Below are 27,843 nucleotides of genomic sequence, written 5' to 3'. Positions count from 1 at the left end.
TTGACGGACAACCATAAAACTGCTCGACTTATTTTCGCACGTCAATATCTAAATTTTGATTGGACGACTACGGCTTTCATTGATGAAAAGACTTTTCTATCTTCCCAAACGGGCGGACTGACAAGACGCGATACATGGAAGACCACGTAATAGCTAACAACGCGTCTGGTCGCATTACAGCGAACATGTGTGGCTGGATTAGTTCAGGAGGCATTGGAGAACTTGTAAATTTACCACCCAGAGCCACTGCTCAGGATTATGTTGATTTATTGGACGAGAGTGTGCTTCCGACATTGCGATTATATTATCCACAAGAAGTTGCTAGAATAAATTTTGTTCAAGATAACGCAACCATACATACTGCAAGAATGGTTAGAAATTTGTTCAACAATAACAGAGCGAATTTAAATGTTATTCCGTGGCCTGCAAAGTGTGCCGATTTCAACCCAATCGAAAATTTATGGGTCTTAATGGTCCAAAAATGGTCAAATCGAAACGAAAGAGCTAGAGAAGCACATATAGATCACTGCCACACAGTCTGGGAAAGTTTTAGAGGCACTGACATATGTTAGAAATTGATCCATGCGTGACCGGCTCCAGGCTATTATTGACAACCAAGGATATACGCGGTTTTGAATATTTGGCGTAAAAATTGAAGAGGAGTAGTTAGGTGTAATTTATTTTCGTTTTGGCTTTCGGCGATAGTGTTTGTTTTCAGGGGGCCTACCGCGAAAACTGAAATTCGCAAATTGCGGGGATCTTTCTCTTTTACTCTCACTAAGACGTAATTAGAGTGACAGAGAAAAATGCCCGCAATTGACGAACTTCGATCTTCGCGGTTATAGCCCTGCACCGCAAATAATGCTGTTAATATAGTTGTGTTAAGATGTTGTTTTGTGTAATAATAAAAATAAAAAAGGTTAATATGTTATAATAAAGGTAATAATTTTTACTGTTATTTTTTTTCGTATCACGAACAATAAAATAAATACTGCCGGATAGAAGACAAGGCCAAAAACCCCATTGCCTAAGTGACAATTACTCGGAAAAAATCGGAAATAATCGTTTGCTCTCGCTCCGCCCGGTTGACCTAATTGAGCGGTTGCCCCTAGAAACGTAAACGTAAGTTGTGCAACTTGTCGATGGTAAACATTTGTATGACACTGCGTTAAAATATTAGCTCTAAATAGCGTCAGTTTGCTACACGATATTCAACTTTAGGTGGGTCCTAAATTAAAACTCGCGACTGTACACGTTACATGGTGTCGTCCCGCGGCAGCGTGGGCGAGCGGCGCAGCAGCGAGGGCGAGGCCAGCGACGTGAGCGGCGTGCGCGCGGTCAAGGAAGCCTCCTCGCTGCCCGGCGGCGTGCGGCACGTGCGCCGGGACTCGTCTAGTATATAATGTACACGTTACATGGTGTCGTCCCGCGGCAGCGTGGGCGAGCGGCGCAGCGGCGAGGGCGAGGCCAGCGACGTGAGCGGCGTGCGCGCGGTCAAGGAAGCCTCCTCGCTGCCCGGCGGCGTGCGGCACGTGCGCCGGGACTCGTCTAGTATATAATGTACACGTTACATGGTGTCGTCCCGCGGCAGCGTGGGCGAGCGGCGCAGCGGCGAGGGCGAGGCCAGCGACGTGAGCGGCGTGCGCGCGGTCAAGGAAGCCTCCTCGCTGCCCGGCGGCGTGCGGCACGTGCGCCGGGACTCGTCTAGTATATAATGTACACGTTACATGGTGTCGTCCCGCGGCAGCGTGGGCGAGCGGCGCAGCAGCGAGGGCGAGGCCAGCGACGTGAGCGGCGTGCGCGCGGTCAAGGAAGCCTCCTCGCTGCCCGGCGGCGTGCGGCACGTGCGCCGGGACTCGTCTAGTATATAATGTACACGTTACATGGTGTCGTCCCGCGGCAGCGTGGGCGAGCGGCGCAGCAGCGAGGGCGAGGCCAGCGACGTGAGCGGCGTGCGCGCGGTCAAGGAAGCCTCCTCGCTGCCCGGCGGCGTGCGGCACGTGCGCCGGGACTCGTCTAGTATATAATGTACACGTTACATGGTGTCCCGCGGCAGCGTGGGCGAGCGGCGCAGCAGCGAGGGCGAGGCCAGCGACGTGAGCGGCGTGCGCGCGGTCAAGGAAGCCTCCTCGCTGCCCGGCGGCGTGCGGCACGTGCGCCGGGACTCGTCTAGTATATAATGTACACGTTACATGGTGTCGTCCCGCGGCAGCGTGGGCGAGCGGCGCAGCAGCGAGGGCGAGGCCAGCGACGTGAGCGGCGTGCGCGCGGTCAAGGAAGCCTCCTCGCTGCCCGGCGGCGTGCGGCACGTGCGCCGGGACTCGTCTAGTATATAATGTACACGTTACATGGTGTCGTCCCGCGGCAGCGTGGGCGAGCGGCGCAGCAGCGAGGGCGAGGCCAGCGACGTGAGCGGCGTGCGCGCGGTCAAGGAAGCCTCCTCGCTGCCCGGCGGCGTGCGGCACGTGCGCCGGGACTCGTCTAGTATATAATGTACACGTTACATGGTGTCGTCCCGCGGCAGCGTGGGCGAGCGGCGCAGCGGCGAGGGCGAGGCCAGCGACGACAGCGAGTGCAGCGAGCGCGACGTGAGCGGCGTGCGCGCGGACAGGGAAGCCTCCTCGCTGCCCGGCGGCGTGCGGCACGTGCGCCAGAATTCGTCTAGGCCTGGAAAATTATTTAAATTTTCTATGAGTATTTTGCGGAAGCATACGATGAAAAATTTTAATTTTTGAGAAAATCAAACAGATTTAGTCTTCGTCAGTTACCTTCGTCTATGTCTTGTGATTGATCCGTGATAGGTCGAGATGGTGCTCTAGTTTTTAATCTTCTTGGACGACCTGTAAACACAATATTAACATGTTCATTCATTTACACATAGTAAAAATATGTATACAAGAAGTGCGAGGGAGAAAGTTGTAAATCTTTGTCTATTATTGTATTGTGTTAAGTAACAAAATAATACTCTTACATACGTGAACGGTCTGAATACGCCGTTTTATTTGACTTAATTGACTGTCACATGCAACTCCTTAGGAGTCTCACACTAGGCATATGGTTTTTGTTGGCTTAGGAACACGAACCCTTGACGAGGTGGCGCAGCTTGTTGGCGGGCAGGTCGGCGAGCGCGTCGCCCGCCTCGCCGTGCAGCGGCGGCAGGGACAGCATCTCGTTGCTGGAGCACTGCTGCTCGGCCACGGACTTAGGAACACGAACCCTTGACGAGGTGGCGCAGCTTGTTGGCGGGCAGGTCGGCGAGCGCGTCGCCCGCCTCGCCGTGCAGCGGCGGCAGGGACAGCATCTCGTTGCTGGAGCACTGCTGCTCGGCCACGGACTTAGGAACACGAACCCTTGACGAGGTGGCGCAGCTTGTTGGCGGGCAGGTCGGCGAGCGCGTCGCCCGCCTCGCCGTGCAGCGGCGGCAGGGACAGCATCTCGTTGCTGGAGCACTGCTGCTCGGCCACGGACTTAGGAACACGAACCCTTGACGAGGTGGCGCAGCTTGTTGGCGGGCAGGTCGGCGAGCGCGTCGCCCGCCTCGCCGTGCAGCGGCGGCAGGGACAGCATCTCGTTGCTGGAGCACTGCTGCTCGGCCACGGACTTAGGAACACGAACCCTTGACGAGGTGGCGCAGCTTGTTGGCGGGCAGGTCGGCGAGCGCGTCGCCCGCCTCGCCGTGCAGCGGCGGCAGGGACAGCATCTCGTTGCTGGAGCACTGCTGCTCGGCCACGGACTTAGGAACACGAACCCTTGACGAGGTGGCGCAGCTTGTTGGCGGGCAGGTCGGCGAGCGCGTCGCCCGCCTCGCCGTGCAGCGGCGGCAGGGACAGCATCTCGTTGCTGGAGCACTGCTGCTCGGCCACGGACTTAGGAACACGAACCCTTGACGAGGTGGCGCAGCTTGTTGGCGGGCAGGTCGGCGAGCGCGTCGCCCGCCTCGCCGTGCAGCGGCGGCAGGGACAGCATCTCGTTGCTGGAGCACTGCTGCTCGGCCACGGACTTAGGAACACGAACCCTTGACGAGGTGGCGCAGCTTGTTGGCGGGCAGGTCGGCGAGCGCGTCGCCCGCCTCGCCGTGCAGCGGCGGCAGGGACAGCATCTCGTTGCTGGAGCACTGCTGCTCGGCCACGGACTTAGGAACACGAACCCTTGACGAGGTGGCGCAGCTTGTTGGCGGGCAGGTCGGCGAGCGCGTCGCCCGCCTCGCCGTGCAGCGGCGGCAGGGACAGCATCTCGTTGCTGGAGCACTGCTGCTCGGCCACGGACTTAGGAACACGAACCCTTGACGAGGTGGCGCAGCTTGTTGGCGGGCAGGTCGGCGAGCGCGTCGCCCGCCTCGCCGTGCAGCGGCGGCAGGGACAGCATCTCGTTGCTGGAGCACTGCTGCTCGGCCACGGACTTAGGAACACGAACCCTTGACGAGGTGGCGCAGCTTGTTGGCGGGCAGGTCGGCGAGCGCGTCGCCCGCCTCGCCGTGCAGCGGCGGCAGGGACAGCATCTCGTTGCTGGAGCACTGCTGCTCGGCCACGGACTTAGGAACACGAACCCTTGACGAGGTGGCGCAGCTTGTTGGCGGGCAGGTCGGCGAGCGCGTCGCCCGCCTCGCCGTGCAGCGGCGGCAGGGACAGCATCTCGTTGCTGGAGCACTGCTGCTCGGCCACGGACTTAGGAACACGAACCCTTGACGAGGTGGCGCAGCTTGTTGGCGGGCAGGTCGGCGAGCGCGTCGCCCGCCTCGCCGTGCAGCGGCGGCAGGGACAGCATCTCGTTGCTGGAGCACTGCTGCTCGGCCACGGACTTGGGCCGCACGCGCCGCGCGCCGCGCTCGCGCCGCCGGCAGCCCAGCGGGGTTGCCTGAGAATCGCTCATGGTTAAAGGTCCTTTTACAGTCTACATGGGACATTTTCATGTAAAATGTTGCCAAGAAGAAACCATAAGGCTCGCACTGTCAAAAAGTTAGATCTCATGTAGAGCCAAGCTTCTAACTCTACAAGCCCTAATTTCACAAACTTCTTAGTCAAAATATGTGGCGTGGTCGTTTCGTTGCTACAAGAACTATTGTATAACAGAAAAGTAAAGAACTATGATATGATATTTTTGACAAATTTCGCATGTTACTTGATATCGAACATTATGGCAGTCGACCCCGACTCTAGTTTGTCTCTGATTTAAAAAAAAAACAACGGATGCGTGACATGCGCGAAATAGTTTGCATTATCGCCATTTTGACGTTTTGATTAGTTTATAAGTAAAAAATTACTTTCTTTTGTTGAAGCTTATAATATTGATATAGATAAAACAGTGTAACTGTACATAATTGGGCATTAAAATACTGGTATAATCCTTTTATGAAACTCATTTCATTCGTTTCATAAACCCCCACTTGTATTTTAATGCCTTTCATTATGAAGCAGTCATATAAACTACTATTATAAGTCTGTTGATTATTGTAGTTTTTTTTTCTCCTTTTTCATTCGTCTGTTAAGTTTATATTGATGTGACGTTTAATAGTAGCAGAAAGTATAAGAGTTTAATTATACTTACCAAGTTTAAATAATCCAACTTCTGTCAGCATGTGTGTTCATAAAAACCATATTACATAATTATATTCACATACATAATAAGTATAATTACACATTGCAGTACACAATTTACAATTTGAAAATAATATCAACAATTTGTGGTCTTTGTATAAAAACCAAATCTACACATGTAAAGAAGATATCGAGGTTTGCGAAGGCTGAAGCGTCACCTGAGAGGGGGAAGTTGCCAAAGTTGGAGCTTAAACACGACCCATAGTAAAATTGTCTTGATAAGCTCGCGTCGGGCCTACGGCCTTATACCAAAATAGGGATTATTTTGATATGGACTATCCATATCCATATTACGTCATTTACGAATATCGATAGCTTGTAACCTAGATATTTTAAACATCACGAGTGATAAGTTAATAATATGGTTGTCTGTTAAGGCTATAGACAAAATAGGCAGTCTTCACAATGCAACTGCAGACGCCATACAAAAGGAGATCTAATCACAAGGGGCAGTCGCAGTTCGCTTGAAGAAACTTACCGCTGAATGTGATATCGGCGTGAGGAGATCAGGTATGTCTGCTTCGCTGCTCGGCACCGGGTCGCTGTCGGCGCTGTCCACCCCCTCGCACGCTGATAGCGCTAGGCTCTCTACCGCTTCACTGCAAAGCAAATTATTATCATCATCCCGTTAAGATTAATAGCAACGGTCTTAGTTTTAAAGAAAAACAGAAAACTGTGATATAATCAGGCATTTAGTTTTTTACTTTATAAAATGAACATTTTTGGTCTCTAGGTATCCGGCAGTGAATCTCAATCTTTTTGCCAGACTATTACTGACAACATTTTATACCTCTCCCTTTAGGTATATAATACATCCACTGCACGAATATTAACATTTCGTAAGTTTTCCAAAATTATTAATATACTTATTAGGATACGTTAAGAATTGATTCATCATGCATACACATTTTTAAGATTACTAAGATTTAAAACAGCTGCTATCTGTTTACCTAAACCTCTTGTATCTGAACGCGCTGTACACTGACTCCGTTAAAAAAAACGAAACATTAATAAACACACGCACGACTAATTTCACAACAGTAAAACAAGAGTAACGGCGGCAAACGAATCGTGACTGAAGTTGTGAATGATCCGTGTTTACTTAACGTCTCATCACCGGTCGGGTGAATCATAAGTGTTAATCTTCGCAATTTCGGAGAAGCTATAAGTCCTAGATGCAGAGTTCCGGTCAATAAACTAGTTAAATAATTGCATTCGTGCCAAATCTCCGATCACTTCGAAGGAGTACAATTCGATGAACTGTAAAAATATCATTAGAAATAATTACAAAGTACCAGCTATGCGCCGCCAAATATATCCTGGGCTATTAGGTTCGATTTCGAATTACTTTTTCTTCAAAGGTTTCACACGACAATGAAATTCACGTTCTATGAGCAACTCCACACTGCAAAAATATTCAGTTACACTTATTTAATATAGATATTTAATTGTATTGGACAATGAGAATCAGTTGCTTCTAGTCGCGTCTGACCGGGTCAAGGACACACGTATATTCAGTACGAGGGTGTAGTCAGTGCACGCTAAACCCTTTACAAGCAAGCAGCGACATGCACCTTGCATTTGTAGTGCCTCGCACCGATAATGCAATTATTTCGTAATCGCTTCGGCGTCTTATTTCTATTAGTGTTAACCGGGCGTTTGACACATCATTGATTTTATTTGCCTTTGTTTAATTGATTTATTATTGATTAGTACATTGAATTGTATAAAATAAACGCGTTTAGAAAGTCACATGTGTTTTAAACACAAAATCGTTTCGGTTCGCAAGTGGTAACAACTATAGATCGTGTAATTCACGAAGGTACGTGCTAAGGCACTCATAATTCTAGACTGTAAATTGTTTGTTTATTCAATAATAAAAAAATAAAAAAAATGTCATGTTATTAAAGGTTAGATTAGACAAACCTGCGCGTCATCGTGGATAACATGAACAATAATTGGATCGGTTTTTACCCTAACACGAAAATTTAACTGGGAGTTTTTAACCAAAGGTGCTTAATGCTAATGTTGCGACCTTGATGAAGTGGGTCAGCGCAAGCGACTCTTAAGGTGCAGTAGGTTCAGCCAACAGAGCTTTTGAAAAATCATAGCCCTTTTTTAGATATTATACCGTTGCCAAAAATATGAACAGCCTTGAGGCTTTTCCCGAGTAACTTCATCGATTCGAAACCTGATTCCTTGACTTTCGCTCGATAGAAAAGAAATCACGAACAGAAGTCTTATATGCAATTTAAAAATATCTAACAATTTTTGCACAAAATCTAAAAATATGAAAATTGCTTCTAAACATGAGCAATTTTGCTTTTAAACGAACTCATCGATTCCTTTTTTTCGTTAAAACTTATTAAAGTTATTAAATATAACAATTCAAAAACATGATATCAGTGATCCCGGGCACGCACAGCCGTCTTGCTCACGCTTACGCTCAGTAACAGTGAGAGAAGAACTTGAACCCACAGCCAGCCTTAGTCATTTACTTTCACGCGTGAGATAGACTAACTGTCACTTTCTAATGAATACAGTTAGAAAAATATTGATACTCTATCTCGCGCGCAAGATACTGTGGCGGTGCACTCTTGTTAAGCATACTAGCCGATATTACTTCGCTGCCCACTAGAGTCTAATTCACGGCCTAAAGAAAGTGTAACAATGGCGGTTAGTCTGACAAGCTGACGACTCACTTGAGCAGGTCCTGCAACGTGTTGGAGCACGGCGCCATGGCGTCGCGCACGGCCTGCAGCGTGACGAGCTCGCCGCTCGCGCCGCTGCCGCCCATGGCCGCGAACACTTCGCTGCATCTCTGAAACATCATTACACACGAAACACATTAGAAAATATTCGATAATTGTACGAATGTCAAGATAACAAAAACCTAATTTATGTTATACGTTTTTTAGGGAAGGAACGTTGGTTATATCGGTAGACTATTAGGCCGCGGACTGGACGCACGCGGCGCGCGGCTCTGCGAGTGGGGCGGCGGCCGACGCGGCAAGCGTGTCGCCCAGAACAGATTCATTCAAGTCTGTACATTTTGATAGTGCCGCTCGGAGCGGCCTTACGCGCGGTAGTTGAAGTACCTAGCGTCAGTGACGAATTCATTGTTTGTTTTTTAGGGTTCCGTACCCAAAGGGTAAAACGGGACCCTATTACTAAGACTCCGCTGTCAGTCCGTCCGTCTGTCATCAGGCTGTATCTCATGAACCGTGATAGCTAGACAGTTGAAATTTTCACAGATGACGTATTTCTGTTGCCGCTGTAACAACAAATACTAAAAAGTACGGAACCCTTGGTGGGCGAGTCCGACTTGCACTTATCCGGTATTTTTTATTGCTGATGCATAATGATGTTAAGCTTAGAATAAATTTAAAAGTGGAAAAATTACTGTCTTGGGTGAGATTTGAACTCACGGCCTCTGGATCGATACTCCAGCGCTCTGCCATCTGAGCTTCCAAGACCTCACCCATAGGCAGTAAATTTTCCACCATATGGGTCATATCATAGTCGCTAGGGTCCCCTACCTAGCGACTATGATGAGTGGAAATGATGTGTTTTTACATAATTATGTGATTTAGACATAAATTAACATATTAAATTTCATCAAGCGTGTAATAAAACGGTGACTAGCATTACTCTCACATTGGAATGAGCAGACTGTCCCACTCTGCCTGCGATTCTATCCATAACTTCTCCGTCGATAAGTTAACCGCTATCAGTAGTCGCATACAATGGTACCTGCAGGTACTGGTGCAGCAGGTGGTGCGCGGCGGCGGCGGCGCGCTCGAGCGCGGCGGGCAGCGGCGGCGGCGGCAGCGCGGCGGCGGCCTGCGCGGCCAGCGCCGCCGCCGCCTCCCCGCCGCCCCACGCGCGCTCTAGTGCTAGAGCGCGCAGTGTGTGCGTGGTGGCGGGTGCTGCGTTGTTTGCTAACCTGCATAAACCAATCAAATGTGATTAATTGAAATTCCGGTCGTCCCATTTGCCCACTGCAGTGTAGGCCACGAACTGAAAGCTTTTGCACTCGTACCGCTCATGTAACTCGCGCCACAGGGCGGCGACGCGCTCGCTGGCGCCGCGGCCGCCGGCCGCCGCGTCGCAGCCCGGGAACTCCACGCGCCGCACCGATACCGAGCGCCGGAGCGCCATCGCGATGTCTGTGAGACCTGCCAGATAAACAATACTACTATGTAGGAAACTTTAGGCCTATTTTTAGTTCATTTACTTTAGATATTGTAAAAGTCTGTTTGTTTTCAAAAAAAATGAAAAAAAAATGAGTGAGACAAATATATATATTTATTTATTTTTGAACAAAGCTTGTTGCGGATTTTATGTTTTACCTACATACATAGCAGGCGCGCGCCCGCGTCGCCGGCCAGGTTGCCGCCCACGTCCAGCGTGCGCAGCCGCCGCGCGCCGCCCAGCGCGTTCAGCAGCCCGTACAGTCAGTGGCTAAGGCTATACCTTGCAGACTGAAGGCGTTCCTGTCGATGTAGAGCGTGTGCAGCGTGCAGTTGCACTGCAGCGCCTTGGCCAGCAGGCGCGCGCCCGCGTCGCCGGCCAGGTTGCCGCCCACGTCCAGCGTGCGCAGCCGCCGCGCGCCGCCCAGCGCGTTCAGCAGCCCGTACAGTCAGTGGCTAAGGCTATACCTTGCAGACTGAAGGCGTTCCTGTCGATGTAGAGCGTGTGCAGCGTGCAGTTGCACTGCAGCGCCTTGGCCAGCAGGCGCGCGCCCGCGTCGCCGGCCAGGTTGCCGCCCACGTCCAGCGTGCGCAGCCGCCGCGCGCCGCGCGCCGCCCAGCGCGTTCAGCAGCCCGTACAGTCAGTGGCTACGGCTATACCTTGCAGGCTGAAGGCGTTCCTGTCGATGTAGAGCGTGTGCAGCGTGCAGTTGCACTGCAGCGCCTTGGCCAGCAGGCGCGCGCCCGCGTCGCCGGCCAGGTTGCCGCCCACGTCCAGCGTGCGCAGCCGCCGCGCGCCGCCCAGCGCGTTCAGCAGCCCGTACAGTCAGTGGCTACGGCTATACCTTGCAGGCTGAAGGCGTTCCTGTCGATGTAGAGCGTGTGCAGCGTGCAGTTGCACTGCAGCGCCTTGGCCAGCAGGCGCGCGCCCGCGTCGCCGGCCAGGTTGCCGCCCACGTCCAGCGTGCGCAGCCGCCGCGCGCCGCCCAGCGCGTTCAGCAGCCCGTACAGTCAGTGGCTACGGCTATACCTTGCAGGCTGAAGGCGTTCCTGTCGATGTAGAGCGTGTGCAGCGTGCAGTTGCACTGCAGCGCCTTGGCCAGCAGGCGCGCGCCCGCGTCGCCGGCCAGGTTGCCGCCCACGTCCAGCGTGCGCAGCCGCCGCGCGCCGCCCAGCGCGTTCAGCAGCCCGTACAGTCAGTGGCTACGGCTATACCTTGCAGGCTGAAGGCGTTCCTGTCGATGTAGAGCGTGTGCAGCGTGCAGTTGCACTGCAGCGCCTTGGCCAGCAGGCGCGCGCCCGCGTCGCCGGCCAGGTTGCCGCCCACGTCCAGCGTGCGCAGCCGCCGCGCGCCGCCCAGCGCGTTCAGCAGCCCGTACAGTCAGTGGCTACGGCTATACCTTGCAGGCTGAAGGCGTTCCTGTCGATGTAGAGCGTGTGCAGCGTGCAGTTGCACTGCAGCGCCTTGGCCAGCAGGCGCGCGCCCGCGTCGCCGGCCAGGTTGCCGCCCACGTCCAGCGTGCGCAGCCGCCGCGCGCCGCCCAGCGCGTTCAGCAGCCCGTACAGGTCGCCCTGCGGAGCGGGGCGGTCGCTTCAGGTCAGGCGGGACACTCCACGTACACACAATAAGCGACTTTAGCGTCGGTTATCATAAACTCAAAAACTACTAAACGGATTTTCATGCGCTTGTCACCTATAAATAGAGTGATTCTCGAGGAAGGTTTATGTGTATAATTTGTGAACACGTGCGAAGCCGGGGCGGGTCGCTATAGTTCGTTATTTTTAGCATTGGAAAGAAGGTAAGCGATCTGGACGTGTATTTTTATAAAATTTTGAAAAATAAGTCATCACTAAATCAAACAACCACTTTGCCCCCTTGTAAAACAAATAACTGTTGTTTACTGCTTTAGAAGAACATTTTACTACGTACATAAATATAAAATAAAACGACTTAAAAAACACCTAGTTTCCTTGAAATAAATTCAATTTGTTGTATAATTGTCTTTTTGATCTACATTTACTTTTGAAGCTTTCTTTTTTCGCAATGTAATGTAAACGTATAGTTACAACCAGGTTGGTTATCGACTTTATTACAACAATTATATGATTGTTGTTATGTTCTTCTTCTGGTGGATGTGACGTAATAGTACATTACTACAGAGGCCGGAACGAAAGGAGTTGCCGGCCAAAGACATATAGACGGATAGGTCTGAGGCGGGCATCCCTATATTTTCCGCCGAGGTATGTATAGTGCTTTTCTCAAACATGCAGTGAAATAAACAACAAAAAAATCAAAGTTTTATTATAAAAGCAAGTGTGTTTATTACTATTTCGCTATACTTTAACTCTGTTTTAATAAAAAACAGATACATCATACATTTATATTTATTATCATGTTACTTCAAAAAAGTACGAAAGCACGTTTCTGAACGACCCTTTAGAATTGACACTTGTCATTGTTGTCAATTTGATGCGACAATTACGAAGAATTCACATTAGTTCTGTTAAAATTTCAATAGAACTCACTGAAAAAAATATATGCCATCCTTTTTTCTTGTTGTTTCGCTATTATAGGCGCATTTTTTCACAGAACATTTCGTCGTCTTTGACAGTTGTCGTTGTCGACCGAAACGAGACTGGGAGCAAAACTCATGCTAAAGCCGTTCGAGCATTACTTTTATGGGGCTATTTTTTTCGGCTGATTGTGAATCCAGTTAATTATACTTACATCAATGACGAATAATGAAACGGATTAAAGCGCAAAATAGATGTTACATACCTTCAGTTTACAATCACTAAGGTCCAAAGAAATTAAAGCTGTGTCTGGTTCTTGTAGAACATGAACTAATGCCTGTTAACAAAAAAGAAACAGATATTAATCTTGATAGTCATACCTGTTAGTGTAAATATGTCTATAACATAAAATATACTCACTCTCTTTAACCAAGACGAATATTTGATTATTAGCGCTAGTAGTATGATTATTTTTATAACGAATATTATGAATTTACCAAATTCAGTTGAGATGCAGGTACAGTCAAGGTATTAAATATCGATACGGACAAAGTGGCAAAAATATGTACACACTACCTTAATATATATATATATATGCGCAATAAAGTCGTGTATACATATTCTTGGCACTTTGTTGCATCGACAAAAACTTATTTGCAGTTAGCGTCGATGTATACATGTCGCAACATCAATTTTATTCCTTCGAGGTAAGGTCTAATATTAATCATTATAAAGTATATAGCTATTAGCGTGAAGTTACCTGTATTAAAGGTGGCGCATAAGATCTTTTTCCGGTGAGTCTGCTTAGCGAGAGCTGGTGGATTGAGTGGTTCTTGCCAATTGCTCGGACGATACCGGAGAGTTCTAATTCCATACCTATAAAATCATTACATATATTAATAAAGTATTTTAATGTAAAGTAGAAAAATATGTCTCCAAAATAGGGTAATCTCCTACGAGTCAAATCAGTTTCTTTTTTAGAATGTCAAAACAATTAGCCACTATGCACGTTTATATGAAAACTGCTCAAATGATGTCACGGTTAAGTCGACTACGTGCCTGGTTGGAAATAATTTATTTTAAATACAGACAACATCCCTTTACTTGAGTGGGCGGGGCACATTGCCCGTACAACTTGATGGCCGTGCCACAGCAAAAGGTTCTTCAGTGGCGACCGCCAACCGTAAGACGTAGAAAAAAAAAGCATTTTTTTTCTCTCAACAAGGTGGATATCTATCCGCATGGTATTGCAATGACAAAGTGTGGCCATGGCACTGTTAATGTGATTTTTTTGTGAAAATATGATGTCTATAATGGCACATGCTCACTTTGCTCCATTCAAATCGTTGCCAAATTGACTTAGACGGACTTTAGATGATTTGATCCCTAATGCAGAAATCCTTTGGTTGAGGGCAGCGTGCTGTTGGGGCGGAGATATTCTGGGAAGGTCTAATCAGCAGTGGATGAGCTGACTAATATGATGATAATTATACTAACTGTTGTCGGACAGGTCGAGCGACTGCAGGCAGCGCACGCCGTGGATGCAGGACTCGAGCACGTGCGCCGCTTGTGACGAGGACAGCACGCCGGAGAGGTTCAGCTTCACGCCCGTCGCGCTCTCGTTGCATGCCAGTCCCAGTAGCAGGCTCCTGACAACATGAAACAAAAATTGGATTTAAGTCCATCGCACTACTAGGTACAGAATTCTATCGCTAATAGCTCGCCAACGGCGTATTCAAAATTCACTGTAATATGCGAAGTAGGTGGTGAACTACAACCTACGTAATTTGGTCGGGTTATTTGTTGCCCTTCCCCATTTCATCTCTATATTGTTATCCTCAATGGTTTATGTAATACCCATGAATGAGCCTACCTAGCGCCACCGGAGATTAGGGACTATTATTTAAAGCTGAAAGCTGGTCACTTTTGCAACAATTCTGCCATAACAGATTGTCTTCCTTCTCTACCGTCCATAGTTTTGCGGTCACTGAAGTATCAAACGTCAACTTTTGACAATCAGAGCTACCGCAAAATGTATAGAAGCTGTACAATGCCATCTCGTTTACCTGTCAAATTCGAAGCACGAAATTGTGTTTGAATTTACACATGTTACTCAATGTATCTTTGGTTGTACACACTAACTTGAGTGCATCAGGCATCATCTTGCAGTAGGAGAAGTCGAGTGTGTGGAGCGCGAGGCAGGCGGTGAAGAACTGGCGGAAGGAGGGAGGCGGGTCCTTGGGGCGGCGCGCGGCCGACCAGGGGTTGCGGCCTACGAGCAGTTCCGAGAGCCGAGCTGCGCAGCCACGTAGCAGTGCGCCCCACATCTGTAACAGTTATCATCCTTCTAGCGGTATTCGGCCGTACATTTTGTACCGTTTAAAGCGCAATTGCTGCGCTCTTGGGTGGCTAACGTCAATTTTCGCAGCGAATGTGTGACCACACTCGCTTTAATAAGTACTGTAAGTATTTATATATATGACAGTTTAAATAGCAAAATATGAACCTATCCAGCAAATTTTTTTCCATAATGGGCAGGGGAATTATCTGTCACGTGCCGTTCGACGCAACTTCTACTACTACAGTGAGCTGGAGGTTTGCTATAAAATGAATTATTATTTTTATTTACCTTTCTTCTTCCATTCTCAAGGCTTTGTTCGACTCAACAATGGTTTTTTTATTCCAATAGAGAATAATATTCAATTAAAAATAATAAGGACTATACAATCAACACGGTAAACTGGTACAGTATCATAAATTGACATAATTTTGCCAATTATAATTTGAAATCGGAACTTTTTGAACGTAGATAAACAAAAGTTAGAAATACTAATACTACCACTTCGTATAACTACATCAAAATATGAGTCCCATCCCATAGGCAACAACCTGCTAAAAGTATGAGAATAAAGTCACAATATGAATAATAACAAACCTATCCCAGGACAAAAATACAAAATAATCAAAACTTACGTTTTCTAATGTGGTTTCCGTGTTTGTTAAATTGAGATGAGTCAGTACGTTCGGTTGCGCCAGGAAGTTGTATAAATTCTGAAAGAAAACACAATTTAACATTAATATTTATTACCAAATGTTTGAGTCACTATTTATCGGGGCATTCAGTTACATGTATATTTTTAATAGCCTACTCATAGTGTTATGTTCCTGCCGGTGAGTAAGGTTGCCAGAGCTCAACGGGGGAAAGGGGGGGGGGGGGGGGGGGTTAGGGTCGGCAACGCGCATGTAACTCCTCTGGAGTTGACGGCGTACACAGGCTGCGGAGACTGCTTACCATCAGGCGGGCCGTATGCTTGTTTGCCACCGACGTAGTATAAAAACAAAATAAATAAAAAACTTGTAAATTGTTAGTACTAAGACTAATTTTATTGTAAAAAATAAATAATAACTATAATAGTATTTGATTCGTTTATTGTATATTCTTAATTATTATCATTATAAACTTTGTTAAGATATGTCGCACTAGATAACTCACGTGAACATAGTCCTTGGGATTATTGTGCGACAGGTCGAAAAGGGGTTGTCGTGGAGCATGACGGCGAGGTGCGACACTGTGACACCGTCTAGAAATGTGTCGGACTAGGTAACTCATGTGAACCTCGTCTTTGAAGTTATTGTGCGACAGGTCGAGATGCGACAGCGTGGAGAGATAGCAGGGGTTGTCGTTGAGCATGACGGCGAAATGCGACATCGTTTAGAGATGTGTCGCACTAGGTAAATCACGTGAACATCGTCCTTGAGGTTATTGTGCGACAGGTCGAGATGCGACAGCGTAGAGAGATGGCAGGGATTGCCGTTGAGCATGACGGCGAGGTGCGACACCGTGACACCGTCTAGAGATGTGTCGTACTAGGTAACTCACGTGAACATCGTCCTTGAGATTATTGTGCGACAGGTCGAAATGCGACAGCGTGGAGATACTCATACTCATACACTCATACGCATTTATGCATAAAGTCAATTTACATGTATAATAAAAATTAAAACAAAGCCTATTTACATTTAAAATTGAGATCAGAAATTAGAATCAGGATCAAAATATACATAAAAATAAAAATAAAATTAACAATGCAATGAGATCAAAATTAAAATCAATTAGTATTAGGATTAATATCCCAAATAAAATTAAAAACAAGGCAATTTACATGTCAAAAAATAAAACTAATATAAAATTAGAATTACAATAAATTAAAATTGAGATTAGAAATTCAAATAACATTAGAATCAAAATATAAATTAAAATTAAAGTAAAATTTAATTTTAAAAATAGGTGAAACGCAAGTAAATGTCAGGTTAGGTACAAGGTATATATATTCAGTATTCAGTTTCTTAGTTAAAAGTTTGTTCAGATAGGTACTGACCCTGTATGCATTATGAACTCCTCGTAGGTGTAGAACGGGTGTTCAACGAGCGAGTTTGCACAAACTTGGTGCGTCAATAATGTTTTGTGGCAGATTATTATAAACAGTGGGTCCCATTACATGAGTTTTTTTTTTTAACTATTAATTTTGAAACAAGATTTAACACAAAAAGCCACTATTGAAAACCTCTAGGGTTTATGTAATAGTTGGCGAGATCGCGCGGACCGATCCGCGTATGCTTAATACCATTATTACATACTTAGTTATATTTTCCTGTCGAAGCTGTTATTGTATCTATCGTTTAAATATCGGCCTTATGTACGAGACAGTAGAATCAATTTACAACGACAGCTCTAACAGGTGATCAGTAAACTTAATTTATCTTTAAACATTATCTCTGTACTTACATCTAATATACATTACTCTGGGCTTAGGTAGTATTTTTTTAGTAATGACATACATTTGACATGGTTTCCTTCAGTGTTAATGAGATTATACAGTAAGTTCTTAGGTAAGGTGTTTAGTATATGTGGGAGTAGAAAGTCGGTTACTCTTTTACCATATACATTGTTACTTTTTGGTATTGGATATGAAGGTAAATAATCTAGAGTACGTAACTTCTTGAGCGAGTTTTTTTATCTAATGAGGGTAAAATTTCACACTCCTCTAATACTAAGGACAGGCAAAACCTATTAAAGACGTTAATAACATTGCAGTGTTTAAATAGACCCTTTTTATCATTTTTATACTTTTCTCTGATTTTATTCGGTACGATTGTTTTTATAAGTGCTAATTGTAGGTTATAGATTTGTTCTAAGTAGGTTCTGTAGTTCATTTATTAGATTTTTTTAATTTCCTACTAATTCCTACTAGTTTCTTAGCATTACGCGTATTGTAATTAGACCCCATCTCTTTCGTTTTAAATGAGTTCAAGTTTCCTCTCACGTATATAGCTAGGTAGCTATAGCTGCCTGCAATGGTGCATGATTACTATTGCAGGCAGTGTAAGAATACTGAGCTTTTTAAAAAGCTCTTTGGCAGGGGTATCAGCAGGCACCCGCGCGATGATCCTGACGGCACGTTTCTGCAGGCGGAATACTCTTTCCCACTGCGATATCGCAGGGGTTGTCGTTAAGAATGACGGCGAGGTGCGACACCGTTTAGAGAGGTGTCGCACAAGGTAACTCACGTAAACATCGTCCTTTAGGTTAATTGTGCGACAGGTCGAGATGCGACAGCGTGGAGAGATGTGTCGCACTAGGTAACTCACGTGAACATCGTCCTTGAGATTATTGTGCGACAGGTCAAGATGCGACAGCGTGGAGAGGTGGCAGGGGTTGTCGTTGAGCATGGCGGCGAGGTGCGACACCGTCTTGCCCGTGAGGCCGCACTGCGACAGCGAGATTTGTCGCAGCCCGTCGGGGTTCATTGCCAGCCCAGATAGTATGCTGATTGCACCTACACAAGGCACATTAAAAATATATTGTACATGTAAAAATCTCCTGATATACAGCTAATATCGCATTAGACTAAAAGCTAGCCTAGGAAAATGGTTAACGATTTTGATTAAGAGCAACGAAACCTACGTACTTAGTATACTAATAGGTACCCATAATCATATAAAACAGGTATAATTCCTATTAGCTCTGGGATTCCCAAACTATGCGCCGCGGCGCCCTGGTGCGCTGTAGACAGTAAGGGCTTGTGCACAAATCACGCGAGGTTCGATAGGGGGGGGAGAGGGGGTCACGAAAAATCACGATAGATCACGTTGTGGGAGGGGGGGTATGTACCCCAATATGGAGACCTCATGTGTATATTTCTATAGTGAACGAAACTAAGGAAACATCTACCACATACTTTTTCTCGGTTTCGTTAAACATAAATCTTCACTTGGCACTTGAAAATAGCGAGTCTAAACAAGATTTACTCTATACAATCCTATTTATCTTAAAATTAAGTCAAATGAAAAATTTAAATAAAAATACACGTGAGGTTATGTGGGGGAAAGGGGGTTAATACCCAAGAACCTTACCAAATATCACCAAGGGGGAGTGGGGGGAGAGTCAAAAAGTAGCCGAAAAAACCTCGCGTGATTTGTGCACAAACCCTAAAGAGGGGCGCCGTGAGGCAATCCTTCTCGCCATCCATGTTACCTGTTACGTATTCTATTTCGAATAGCTAGGATAGGGCGACGAGATGAAACTTTAAACTTGCAAGTGCGCCGCGGACTGAAAAACATTGGAAACTCCCGCATTAGCTTATTACTAGCTCGCTGCGTCTGGCAGCCATTAATTGGCATAGGTCAAAGTGAAAGGCCAGCAAAACTTTTCGGTTGGAAAAAAGGAACGTCCGATCACAGGAAGAGGGCCGAAGTTGTGTTGTTTATAGAGGCCAGGTCCTATACCTTATCATTATTAGAATACCAAATACGAACAAAAACCACTTATTTTCCCGTAAGAGAAATGCCTGGTAATGTTATATATAAGTAAATTAAATACATAATCAATTAAATTAGATTATTATTTTGAGATCGCTTACAGCGATAAGACCACCTGTTTCTAACTTTATTTACACAGTAAATCTGATTTGAATTTGTTTTATAAATGGTGCAATAAGGAATATATACTTACTTAATTATTACAATATTTTCTTTTATGCCGTTTAGCACAGTTTTAATGTCTACCGTTCTCCAATTCTTCCTCAATTGCTCAAAGGTTAACTGGAAGAAATCCCTGAAAGGGATAAGTTCGCCTTTGTACAAATGATGTATGTTCTTTCCCGTTTTATGTTCCTTTTTGTACAATAGTGTTTTACTACTACTACTACAATACTAAATCCAAAACTCTAAAACTTGCGCCCTTCAAGTCACTTGCATTTTCTGACCTCCACCGATTCCCAGCTGCCAGAGGACGCCTGGTTCTAGTATAGCAAACTAACTTGACAGGTGTCGTTAACCTAAAAACTCTTCGCTGCACGCGAGTTCAGGCGTTGAGGCGCAATAACGTCACCCAGTTCCCAGTACCCCGTCCGATCACACATTGAACCATGTGTTCCGAGTGATCCTCAGACATGAGTGATCAAATGCTGGTCTTTCTTGCTGTATTGCAGCCATACGTAACCACCATACAAGCAGCGTACATGTGACATTTCATAAGCTGTGCTTAGCAGTAAACACTCACCTTTGTCTTCAATATGATTCTGCGAAAAGTCGATGGTATGCATCGCTGGGCGACGCCGCGCCCGAACGAGAGCGTGCCCTAACCTCGCCGCATGGTCGTGCCGCAGCGCCGCCGCACGCCAGCTCAGGCGCTGCGGCGCTGGCGCCGCGCAGCGCACGACGCGACACAACGCCTCCCAGGCCTCGCCGCCGACGCGAACGCCGTCGCCACACACGCCGGTGAACCATGTGTTGTGTTGTAACGCGATCAGCAGTGGAATCAGGTCTCTGGAATAGGTATGGTATTTTAGGCTGTGTTCATCCGATGAGCAGAAAACAAAACGAGCAACGTAAATCGGTGTCCTCACCGCATAGTTTTCACTAAAATAAAAAACAGTTTTTATGGGAGGTACAGTCAGCATCAAAATTCTGTAACAGCTTAACAAAAAGAGATGTATTTAATATAGAACAACTAAGACTGTAAAGGATATACTTTTGAATGTGAATTTTAGAAATTTATCTTTTTTTTTTTAAGTTATCTGGGATGTCAGATACTTTTGGCGCGTTGTTTCATCCGCTACTATTGATGCTGACTGAGGTACCCTTAATTTTGTTTCTACTTTTCACCGTTCTTTCGCCATGTATAATTTATGTATACATGGCAAATTGCAGCTTTCTAGCACTAACAATCACGAAGCAAAGCCACGGACAGACGGACGTGGCGAAACTATCAGGATTCCTTGTTGACTACGGAACCCTAAAAAAGTATAATAAAAATAAATACCTACGTATAAAAATGCCTAGGCGATATTTCTCTATGCGCGGTCGCCAAACAAGAAATTTTCAGCTCCAATAACTATCGTTCTACGAAATTTATCACTTATAAGTGGATAATGGCAATAATTACGATTTCAACGTTTAATACATTTTTAAATGAACTGCTTTTGCCACTGTAATGTGCGAATGTTACAGTCGATTAATCAATACGACAATGCAACACTGTTCCGATTCGACAGCCATTGTTCAATCATCAGCGGAAATACCTATTACGCGGGCCAGGTTCACAATTATCTATACGCGTCTGTAAAAATCAGATTCCTAGCTCATATGTATATGAACGCTCAATAAGGAGGCCGTGCATAAAATGTGAGAGGCACAGAGAGTCATGGAGCGCGCCATGCTCGGCATCAAACTTCAAGACCGAGTTAGGAATGTCGAAATCCGACGCAGCACCAAGGTGCAAGACGTTGGATACGTCATCAGCAAATTAAAGTGGGTCGGACGGGACTGTTAATGAACTGAAATAAAAATTACTTTACATGTTGCCAGGCAGAGTGATGGCAGGAGGGCCACAGTGCTAACGGAATGGTGGCCGCTTTCAAACGAAAGGAGTGCCTAGTGTCCGTTGGCTCGTTGGGTGGACGACATTCGGAAGATTGGGGGTCACTTCTGGATGAGATTGGCTCAAGACCGGGAGAAGTGGCGTACTCGAAGAGAGGCTTATACTCAGCAGTGGGCGATAAAAGGCTGATATTATGATGCTCATGATGATATATATCCTGCCACTTGCCTCAAATGACCAGTTAGCTACAACCATAGCACCATTTTGCTTGAAAACAACACCATTACCTTTGATCTAAATGGTCGAAGTCCTTCAGATGTAGCATTCTAATATCGTGCGCCAAGTAGATGGTGTCGATATCCCACGCCACCTCGGCCCTAAAAAAGACATCATTTTAAACACAATTCAGGTGTTACAGTATAATCCAATCCAATCCGCAGTTCCATAGTATACCTAAGAACTACCCTTTGTTTTTAATTAGGTAGGTATTCTAAATTGGTCTACCATAAGAGATTAAGCTATACACCTATATAACCTACGACCTATGACGCGCGCGCAATAAGCACTATCCTAATCCTAATCCGGGCGTCGCGGGTTCAAACCTCGGCTTGTACCAATCAGTTTTATGACACTTTCTTACGAAATAGTTTTTAGGCTGCACTTACTTACGAAATATAATTTGGTATTTACCTACCAGTCATTTTTGGTTGAAGAAAAACATCGTGAGGAAACCGGGCTGATCCCGATAAGACCTAATTTAACCCTCTAGGATGAATTAGGTCAGATGGCAGTTGCTTTCGCAAAAACTACGCTAATTCTTGGGATTTGTTGCCCAGCGGACCCCAAGCTCCCGTGGCAAAAAGCCGGGATAACGCGAGGAAGATGATGATGAACCTACGACCTATGACGGGCCTTTGCTGAAAGTGGTGTTTTTGTTGAGAGTCCTCGAAACGAACGAAATTCAACCTCAATTACTGAGTGACCCATTAGAATATTTGATCGATTTTGACTATTATACGTACAATTAAATTAGACAGTTGAATACATTGTTAACATGAACTTACCTAAACGGAGTTTGGCAAAGATCACACATAGCCGCATATTGATTAGAGAAATCCCCACAAGTAGAATGTTTCCTAGTGCCGCTTACTTGTTGAAGTTGAAACGGTAAATTGACCTGTAAATATATCAAACTTAGTATATATTATGTTAAACCATAAATGTATCAATATTAGTATAGTTTTTAATTATTGGTATAAAAAATTTGAATTTCCATTGTATTGTCCCTGTAAACCTTGCTTCTACTCAAAAGTGTATAAAAAAGTTATGAAGTCTATCACTATGTCACATTTCCAGTCTATAATCTACTATTTAAATAATTACATATATTGGTACATAGATAGGTAACTTTCTTATTCCTTCTAACAAAATTAACAAGTTGAAATTGGCTCAATTACGCATGAGTGTACATTGTAAATGATGAAGTCAATGGACCTTTTGTTGCCAATTAATAACACAAATTAAGGTAATCAGTCAAGCCTAAGGCGCTTAGCACACTGGATCCAATTCACACATCGCTCTGATGTTTGAGCGAGACAATGCTATGCGCGTATTATACTGACATCCCTCTCTCACTTCGCTCCTAAGCACCTAAATTGCACGTAATTTAAGAGTTATAAAAATAGACAGTATTTTTTTTTACCTTGCATATTATATCCTCTATGGGTACATTTGGATATAAGTCGTCAAAGGCAGCAACAAGTGCATGCATAACATTCATAACACCTTCTGATTGCTTTTCTTCACCTGGTAAAAATTATATATTTACCCCCTTATTCATAAACGTGTACTAAAGTTACGATGCCGCTAATAATCGTTTGTCCCTTTCCATCATACCAATACGTCGGAAAGGGACAAACGATTATCAGCGGCATCGTAACTTTAGTACGCGTTTATGAATAAGGGGGTTAAAGTACAAATAAATGCAATTTTAAAAATTGGGTATAAATATTTGTCACGTTTTGATACATTAAAGGTCCCCAGCAAGCTTGGTTCTCAATACAAACGTAGTTACACTCTCATTTTATTTTAAAACAATTAGCTACGAGGGTTGATTGAAAAATTCGCGGCCTGGCCAATTAAAAAAAAAACTTTTTTCTTTTTTCTGACGCCATTTTGAACTGTCATTATTCAACTATCTTCCCGCGAAATTTCAATTGGCGTCTATATTTAAAAGACATTTTACGGCATATTTAAAGTTACGTGTCGGTAGATATCGTGAAAATGGAGAAATTAGAGCAGCGTGCTGTGATTAAATACCTGCATAAAAAAGGATTGACACCGAAGTAAATTTATGATGATATGCAAAGTACATTAGGGCAATCCTGACCATCATATACGATGGTGAAAAAATGGGCAGCTGAATTCAAGCGTGGACGAGATAGTATCGCAGATGACCCTCGTCCCGGGAGGCCAACAACGGTGACTAACACGGACAATGTGGCAATTATATGCGAAATGAAAATGAAAGACCGGCGATTAAAGGTGCGGGAAATAGCTGACATCGTAGGCATCTCTTATGAAAGAACTCAAAATATTATAGTCAACGAATTAGGTTTTTCCAAGGTGTCGGCGAGATGGGTCCCGAGGCTTCTTTCAGTGGAACAAAAAATCGCTCGCCGTACTAATTCACGTGAATGTCTAGACCTGTATGAAGCCGATACTCAAGACTTTTTGGACAGATTTGTAACTATGGACGAGACGTGGGTCCACCACTATACACCAGAGACCAAACAGCAATCGAAACAGTGGGTTCGTCCTGGATCTCCGCCTCCCAAAAAAGCCAAAGCAATTTTGTCGGCCAATAAAGTCATGGCATCTGTTTTCTGAGATGCAAAGGGAATAATAATGGTTTACTATCTCCAGAGGGGTAAAACCATAAATTCCGACTATTACTGCGAGTTATTACGCAGATTACGCGAGGCTCTGAAGATAAAAAGACCTGGAATGTTGACAAAGAAAGTTATCTTCCACCAGGACAATGCACGTGTTCACACGTCACTAAAATCGATGGCGGAGATTGCCAAATGTGGGTTTGAATTATTGCCCCACCCACCCTATTCACCCGATTTAGCACCATCGGACTTTCATCTGTTCCCCAATTTAAAAAAACATATGGGTGGTATGAAATTTTCAAGCAACGCCGAGGTCCAAGCTGAGGTGGATGCCTATTTTGAAGGTCTCGAGGAAATCTTCTTCAAAAGTGGTGTAATGGCTCTGGAATCCAGATGGAACAAGTGCATTCAACTCGACGGGGACTATGTAGAAAAATAAAAATAAATTAAAAAAAACCTCTGTTTTGTTTTTAATATTCAGGCCGCGAATTTTTCAATCCACCCTCGTAGATTGCTCTGAAACTTTGTACTTATAATAGGATAAGGTATATCTAGTCATGTAATTAATTAGTTTATGTAGCTTCAGATATAGTAAAAAATAATACAGTGAATTTAAGTTTTTGATACAAAACTTGTTTGTTATATAACCTGCAGCTATGTAAACTAATTACAGGATACCTTATGTCATTGTATGTTCAAAATTTCATTACAATCTAACACATTATAGATTTAAAATGAGAACTAAAGTCTGTTTGTTTGGGAAGGTGAAATACGGCCCAACTTGCCAGGGACTCTTAAAAATCTTTAAAAATGCTGACCAAATAATTATTTCATTTCACTATTGTACTGTCAGCATTCAATAGATATATCCTGATTGCCAAAGTGGCCAAAATTTTGAAACACATCCTTATTTCTATGGTAATCAAGGTGTCCTACAATATATTTGGCCTAATCCACTATCACTACACAAAGCTATGCTGCATCAAACTGTTAACATGTTATTTAATTGTCTATAAACACACAAAAAAGAAACAATGCAGAATGTTTACAAGGAAAAACATCACATTACTTGGTTTGGTGTCAGTGTCAGCGGCTGCTTAGCATACAATAGTAGCAATTAGTCACTTACCAATGAGAATAGACACTGGTTTGTGTTCATGAATGAGTGTTATCGACAAGTGGTTTGCCTTTTTACTTTCAATTGCCTCTATTTCCATCAAGTGAAATCCATTGTCAACCTAAAAAAAATATTATTAAAAAAAATCACCAAAATAATAATCATGCAATTGCATGAATCAATTGATGAATTGCACTAGAGATCACATGAGCTTCCTCAATTTGATTGATGGGAGTCATTAGGCAGGTCCACACAGAACAAGCAAACACATATGCATGCGAGAAATTGCTTCGTGCATATGCTCGCTCTGTGTGGACCCACCTAATTATTAATGACATGCAAATGGTACTTGCGAGTTCTTACCCTAGTTGGGACTTTGGCTGTTGTTATAAAGATTCTATATGATGTCACAACCTGAAAACATATTACGAAATGACTAGTTATCTATGTAGATATTTATCTGTTATGTCATAATTTTGATATTGTGTAGTCCTATAGTTATTGTCTAGCCTAGCTGTAACATATTTCCTATTCTATATATTTTTTCAACTAATTAGGGGTCATCCATTAATTACATCACACGTTTAGGGGGAGGGAGGGGGTCAAGAAAATGTGACATGTTGAGACAAGGAGAGGGGGGAGTCACAAACTTTACATCAAATATATTGACGACCGGTCTGGCCTAGTGGGTAGTGACCCTGCCTATTAAGCTGATGGTCCCGGGTTCAAATCCTGGTAAGAGCATATATTTGTGTGATGAACACTGAAATTTGTTTCCTAGTCATGGGTGTTTTCTATGTATTTATAATTATATATATCGTTGTCTAGGTACCTACAACACAAGCCTTATTGAGCTTACAGTGGGACTTAGTCAATTTGTGTAATAATGTCCTATAATATTTATTTATTTATTTATATTTATTTATATAAATTCGCTGTACAGTTAAATAACGAGTTTTTAGAACGATAATCAGTCAAAAAGTTTTATGCGATTAATTTTCTTTCCTGGTCAGTTTTGTGTTATAATTACTAATATTTCTTTTGTCCAAAATAGTTTGATAAAATATTAATAGTAACAAATTCGATTCACCAATTTTGTTGCAAAAAAAAAATGCGAAAAATGTGACGTCACACCAGGGGGGAGGGGTTTGCTAAATGTGACCAAGTGTGACAAGGAGGGGGGGAGGGGTAATAAACCTAGAAATTAGTGCGATGTAATATGATTAAGTTTTTTTTTATACACTGTGTTTTTCACGCAAAATACGCACAATGGATGTAGAGTTGCGGAAAAGGCCCTGAAAAACTAAACACTGTTTTTATAGATTCCATTTCCATTAACTCCGGGGTATGCCAAAGTATGTTTAAGGAAACTAAATGGCATAGTTAATTAAAAATATATATATAATTTTTTTATTCTTTTTAATTTTGAAAAAAGTTCTTAAATGTTGCATACAGCATTGTTGTAACACGGGCATCACATTTAGTTCAACCAAATGATTGAAAACTGTGACATATTAAGAGTAGTGGGATAAGTTCACCTCTGTACTGCTTATCCAGGTGCCATATTTATATTTTGTCTTTTGTACAATAAAGACTTTATACATACATACATACATACATAATTATTAATGTCTTTTTTAACATTGATCATCCAAGACATAGTACTTAATTTAGTAGCAAATGTATACACTCATACTAAGCACTAATCTATATGTAAACAGGCCCTAAGGCAACTGTATATGCTTGTAAGGGCCTTATAAGATAAAAAATCTCCAAAATGTAGTTAATTCGAATACTGGTGTCTTTGAGAAAGTTACTTAACACATTCACTGCCGAGAAACCCACCTGGTGGGCGCTCGTGAACTTTGTTCAGATGCCAGACAACCCGCTGGGCAGGTTGTTTTGTACGCAGCTATAGATCACCGATTTCTGGGGTAGTGCGCCGTTTTTTGTCTGGCAGTGAATGTGTTAATTTAAGCTCAGGAATGCACTCTTGAAATTAATGGAAAAAAATGGTGTATATATCTACTTTACCATGAATTTAACTTTTTAGTGTCTGAAGTCAAAACATAAAAATTCACCAACTGTTTCAAATTTCCATTGCAACTGTGTGTTATTATACTAAAAATAATTAAAAAGTCCATTATAAAGATAAACTACAATGAGTTCATATACTACAATCTTTCAAAGCATCTACAACAACAATAAATTCCATGTATCTTATCTAACATAACAATAACAAACATTCTGTCATACATTGTTTTTTAGAATACACATTGAACAGCCAAGCATCTAATCCACCAAATCATCAGTGAAATTAATTAGAGTTAACATACAGAGGATAATTCAGGCTACCTATTTTATATTGGGCTCACAATGACCACTTGCCTGTGGGTGTGTGTTCACAGGGACCACTACACAGCCGGGCAATATGTATGACACACCTCAGTGACTCACACTTGTTAAGAATTTATTATCAATGAATATGAAGCCAAAAGATTATAAGTTTACACACAAGTTTGTAGGTAGTACAATTCTTTTTTGCTAAATATGCTGGCTATTTACAAACCTATCAAAAATTAGGACAGCTATGTACAAACACAAGAAAATTGATGATTTTTACTATAGGAGAAGAGACAATATTTATAAT

General features: G+C 44.0%; 1 protein-coding gene across 1 annotated transcript in view; it reads right to left on the bottom strand.

The window, feature by feature from the left end:
• The window catches only part of LOC133523638 (F-actin-uncapping protein LRRC16A), a 42,233-nt gene that overhangs the window by 13,748 nt on the left and 642 nt on the right, over positions 1-27,843 (bottom strand). Inside the window, exons 3-22 of the mRNA XM_061859316.1 lie at positions 25,557-25,607; positions 25,206-25,314; positions 22,885-22,988; positions 22,247-22,359; positions 21,470-21,559; positions 19,863-20,128; positions 17,951-18,138; positions 15,275-15,352; positions 14,444-14,628; positions 13,799-13,950; positions 13,062-13,177; positions 12,567-12,638; positions 11,188-11,359; positions 9,637-9,772; positions 9,348-9,540; positions 8,297-8,415; positions 6,073-6,193; positions 4,680-4,854; positions 2,769-2,840; positions 2,505-2,667 (exon numbers count right to left, since the gene is read on the bottom strand). Of these exons, the coding sequence (XP_061715300.1) occupies positions 2,505-2,667; positions 2,769-2,840; positions 4,680-4,854; positions 6,073-6,193; positions 8,297-8,415; positions 9,348-9,540; positions 9,637-9,772; positions 11,188-11,359; positions 12,567-12,638; positions 13,062-13,177; positions 13,799-13,950; positions 14,444-14,628; positions 15,275-15,352; positions 17,951-18,138; positions 19,863-20,128; positions 21,470-21,559; positions 22,247-22,359; positions 22,885-22,988; positions 25,206-25,314; positions 25,557-25,607 (2,675 nt within the window). The remainder of the gene's footprint in view (positions 1-2,504; positions 2,668-2,768; positions 2,841-4,679; positions 4,855-6,072; positions 6,194-8,296; positions 8,416-9,347; positions 9,541-9,636; positions 9,773-11,187; positions 11,360-12,566; positions 12,639-13,061; positions 13,178-13,798; positions 13,951-14,443; positions 14,629-15,274; positions 15,353-17,950; positions 18,139-19,862; positions 20,129-21,469; positions 21,560-22,246; positions 22,360-22,884; positions 22,989-25,205; positions 25,315-25,556; positions 25,608-27,843) is intronic.

This window comes from Cydia pomonella, chromosome 12, assembly GCF_033807575.1.
Source record: "Cydia pomonella isolate Wapato2018A chromosome 12, ilCydPomo1, whole genome shotgun sequence".
Classification (NCBI taxonomy): Eukaryota; Metazoa; Arthropoda; class Insecta; order Lepidoptera; family Tortricidae; genus Cydia; species Cydia pomonella.
This window is presented reverse-complemented; position numbering and strand designations above follow the sequence as displayed.